The sequence below is a fragment of the Gopherus evgoodei genome, unplaced genomic scaffold (genome assembly GCF_007399415.2).
Source record: "Gopherus evgoodei ecotype Sinaloan lineage unplaced genomic scaffold, rGopEvg1_v1.p scaffold_36_arrow_ctg1, whole genome shotgun sequence".
NCBI classification, from domain to species: Eukaryota; Metazoa; Chordata; order Testudines; family Testudinidae; genus Gopherus; species Gopherus evgoodei.
In genome coordinates, this window is record NW_022060038.1 from 1,745,150 (window position 1) to 1,750,081 (window position 4,932).

Sequence of the window (4,932 nt, forward strand, 5' to 3'; positions counted from 1 at the left end):
AATGAATTATTAGGGAAAACAATAGGTCTTAGAAGTAACTTATCTCTTACTCAATGAGCCTTCCTGAGAACACTTCAGACAGTTTATAATTAATGGATGCTATGACTCCACAGGGGAGTCTGTACTTTTCCCATAAACTGGTCTCGGAACCAAGTTTTGAAACAAAGGTTTTCCGCCATATGCTAAAGTTATATAAAGCAGGGAGCGACACTGTTCGGGGTTCTTTATTCCCCACTCAAGAAGACTCCTAGAATGTGAATATCTATAAAATATTTACCGTACTTGTAAGAGTCCCCCTCTACATTGAACTCTGGGGTACAGATGTGGAGACCCACATGAAAGACTCCCTAAGCTTATATTCTACCAGCTTAGGTTAAAAATTTCCCTAAGGCACAAATTCCTTTCCTTGTCCTTGGACAGTATTTCTGCCATCACCAAATGATTTACACAAAAATTCAAGGGAGGATCACTTGGAATCCTTAACCTCCCCAAAAATATCCCCCAAGCCCCTTCACCCCCTTTCCTGTTTAGACTTGAGAATAATATACGAACTAATTTCCATAGCAATGTGAGTAGAGACCAGATCCTTATCTTTATGATACTAAAATCAATCAGGTTCTTAAAAGAAGAACTTTATTATAAAGAGAGAAGTAAAAGAATCACACCTTCAAAATCAGGATGGAAGTTAACTTTACAGGGTAATAAAAAGATTTGAAACACAGAGAGATCCCCTCTAGACTCAGCTTCACAGTTACAAAACCAGAAATGAAACTACCTCTTTAGCGTAGGGAAAATTCACAAACAAAAGCAAAAGATAACTTAATGCATTTCCTTGCCTTACTTACAATGTTTGTAATTTTATATGGATCATTTCAGGTATGTTTTCAGGAGATGTTGTACCTGCCTGGTCTCTCTTTCCATCCTTGAAGGGAGCAAACAAAGAGAGCCACAAACAAAACCTCCACCCCCTACCCTCAAATTTTTGAAAGTATCTTTTTCCTTATTGGCCCTTTTTGTCAGGTGCCAGCTAGGATATTTGAGCTTCTTAATCCCTTGTAGGTTAAGCGATTTAGTACAGCTGTCCAAGAGGAATTTTGTACTACTCTTATCTCTATGTTTATGATAGTACTATTTTTTATAAAGCATGTTAACCCCATCACTCTGCTTCCGTCCCTTCACAGGCACCTTGAGCATTTCTGAATCATATCGACACATTGACCACTTCATGGCAGCTTTCAACCTTACCTATTCTGACCCTTCAACATTCACCCTAATAGGCATCCCTGGCCTGGAAGCTGCTCATGTATGGATTTCCATCCCTTTCTCTACATTCTACATTATCAGCCTGTTGGGAAATTTCATGCTTCTGTATGTTGTAGGTAAGGAGCAGACCCTGCACAAGCCGATGTACCTGCTGCTCTGCATGCTGGCGCTCACAGACATCGTCACACCTACCTTCGTCGTGCCAAAGGCGCTGGGCATATTTTGGTTCAATTTGAAAGGCATTACTATGGCTGGCTGCCTCACCCGGATGTTCTTCCTTCACATGTTTTCTGTTATGCACTCAGCCACCCTCCTGACAATGGCCTTTGATCGTTATGCTGCCATATGTAACCCTCTGAGATATGCCACCATCCTCATCAGCACACAAATAGCTAAGCTAGGGCTTGTGGGTTTGATAAGAGCTGTTCTCTTCATTCTGCCTCTGCCCCTGCTCCTGAGCAGACAGCCATTCTGTGCCAAGTGCATTATCACCCACACGCAATGCGAGCACATAGCTGTGGCGAAGATGGTATGTGGGGACATCATAATCACCAGAATATATGGCTTGGTGCTAATGTTTGTAATCAATGGGTTTGACTTGACACTCATTGCCCTGTCCTATGGCCTGATTATCAAGGCCATTCTCAGAATCTCCTCTAAGAATGCCCACCAAAAAGCCCTCAACACCTGCACTGCCCACATCTGTGTGATGCTGACATATTATATTCCTAGCCTCTTCTCCAACCTGATACATCAGTTCAGTCAAGGCATTGCTCCCCACATTCGCATCATCTTGGCCGACCTCTATCTCCTCATTCCTCCTATGCTCAACCCTATCATTTATGGGGTCAAAACTAAAGAGCTTCGTGACAAAGTAGGCAAATACACCTGCTGCAGAAGGTGATCTCCTGGGCCACTGACTTGAAACCTGTGTGACAAGATGGGGAAGGGATATCTCCTCATTAATCAAGGGTGCCCTGTCCCAGTTTGGTTGAGCTCAGCATGATGGAATTTCACAGTCAGAGAAGTTCCTCCCACCCAATATCTGATAATTCTGTCACTAAGGACTGCTCTTTGTGGTGCTGAGATTCCTCTCTCTGACCATCACCCGACCTCTTTCATTGTAACCCATCATCCTCCAATCCCCACACACCTTGTTACTCAGCCTTTCTGTGATTCTAAGACTATGTCTACACTACTTCAGTAAGTCGACCTACTCTATGCAACTCCAGCTACACGAATAAGGTAGCTGGAGTCGATGTACCTTAAGGTCGAGTTATCGCGGGGTCTACGCTGAAGGGGGGTCTCCCATCGACTTACCTTACTCTTCTCATTGTGGGTAGAGTACAATGGTTTAGACCCACTAAATTGACCACTGGTGGATCTATCTCAGAGCGTCAGTCCTGGCTGCAGTGTAGATGTACCCTAAGACTACCATAAGATACTGTACCATTTTCATGCAAAGTGATTTTCCATGAGTCTTTGTGTGGTCAGGGGTTTTGTTCAGTTTTACAAATAGAAGCTACACTTTCAGATAGCCAAAAAGAAAATGAAAGAAACAGCAATGATGAACTTCTTTATCATATGTACAGTGGTCTGGTGAGCAAAATTTATCTGATTTTTCTGTGTTGAATCCATCAAGAAACCTGTAGAAAAATCCTAACATTTCATTTGGAAAGTCCTAATACAGGAGAACCGCAGTAGGATTTGAGGACATTCTGCTAGCACTTGTTTGTGTGTGTTTCCTGTGCGGTTTTATTATGGGGTTAGAGTAGTAAACCTGACATTGTCCAGTTGGCCTCTTGAACCTATTTCATAACAAATTAAAGCTTGATCAAGTAACTGACTACACAATTGACCAATAACAAGTATGAATCGCTCCTTTCTCTCAGATTCAGTATTCAGACATAATGAAGGCACCCACAGAAATAATTCTCCTGAGCAAAAATGCTAATGAAGTGTATGAGACTCCAGAATTAAAGAAATTAATGGACAATTTTAGTTTTGTTTTTCTCATTGTTCTCCAAATAAAAATTCTGTAAATAATAAATGCTGGTTCCAAACCTCTACAATTCAAAGACACGCATCTATACAAAGCAGTAGGATTACTGCCCAAATGCACTGAACTTCTAGCTACATTTCAAATTGAGTTAAAAGAAGCCAAACATTCATCAAGTAAATTACCAGAAAAATGGGGCACAGAAATCAAGTCTGAAAAGAAGTGCTTGAGAAAGGCTAAAGGCATGGGAATAGCTCATTTTGTGTTCGATAAGGAAGGAGAGCAGACCTGCTACTGGCAGTTCCAGGGGAGATGATCTGAGGGAAGGTAGAATCTCCCCATGAACAACTGCCCCAAAGTCCCCCACTGAGGGAAGGGGGGAGCCTGCTGCTGGGACAGCCTGAGAGGGAAGCATTCATCTCCCATATGAATGCTGGTCTTGATTTATCCACTTTATTTGCTATTTGGACTACTCCAGCATCGAAGAGCTCTGGGACTGAGCTGGCCATACCATAGGAAGAGGCAGTTGCTGCCTGAAAAGGCAGGAGAGAGTCTTTGTTACATGCAACCACTGTTACCTTGGTAACTTTTATTCAATCTCCTGAAATTTCCTTGTAGGAAGTGAAATCTCACCCCAGAATGAAATCTGCTTCCTGACAGTTTATTGGAAGATACCTAATGTGATGCCAATTTTTATAAATGGCTCCAGAGGTGACCCTGGCAATTACAGGCCAGTAAGCCTGACTTCAGTACTGGGCAAACTGATTGAAACTATAGAAAAGAACAAAATTGTCAGACATCTAGATGAACACAATTTGTTGGAGAATAGTCAACATGGTTTTTGTTAAGGGAAATCATGCCTCAGCAATCTACTAGAATTCTTTGAGTCAGACCTCAAAAAATCTTAAGATTGGCTTAAAAGCCTCAAAAATAGGTACGTTAATGTTTATTATGTCTTCTGTTTCTAGGCCATTAAGTTGCACCTGAGTCATGCTTTCAAGGTTTCCTCTGTAACCAGAAGGCTGAGAATTGCTGTGTTCTTTACAGCTGAGATTCTCACTTCATCTCAGGACTCCAGGTGTTGGTGTATTAAGAAAAACATCAAATATCATGAGACTTGAGATCAAATCATGAGAGACAGCAACACTGTTACATCGGCAGAGTTGCTCACTGGCTGTAGTGCAGGGTGATTAGTGAGGCCAGGGGAGGCTTTGTGCTTGTGAACTGTGGCAATAATAATAATAATAATAATAATAATAATAATCCACCGATTCCTTTAGCACTGTCAGATACAGAGCATCCAGCCCCATGGATTTGTGCTCATCCAGTTTTTCTAAATAGTCCCAAACCACTTCTTTCTCCATAGAGGGCTGCTTGCCCTCTCCCCATTCTGCGCTGCCCAGTGCAGCGGTCTAGGAGCTGACCTTGTTCATGCAAACAGAGGCAAAAAATCATTGAGTACATTAGCTTTTTCCACTTCCTCTGTCACTAAGTTACCTCCCTCATTCAGTAAGGGGCCCAACTTTCCTTGACTTTCTTCTTGTTGCTAACATACCTGAAGAAACCCTTCTTTTTACTCTTAACATCTCTTGCTAGATGCAACTCCAAGTGTGATTTGGCCTTCCTGATTTCAGCAGCTGGGGATTTCTTGCTTAAGCTTAGAAATATTT

At 42.0% G+C, this 4,932-nt stretch overlaps 1 protein-coding gene across 1 annotated transcript; it reads left to right on the forward strand.

Annotated features, from left to right (window-relative positions):
* Window positions 1-1,144: 1,144 nt before the first annotated feature.
* Window positions 1,145-2,167, forward strand: LOC115641904 (olfactory receptor 52K2-like). The gene has a single exon (XM_030545261.1). The coding sequence runs from the start codon at window positions 1,145-1,147 to the stop codon at window positions 2,165-2,167; it is 1,023 nt and encodes a 340-aa protein (XP_030401121.1).
* Window positions 2,168-4,932: the final 2,765 nt, after the last annotated feature.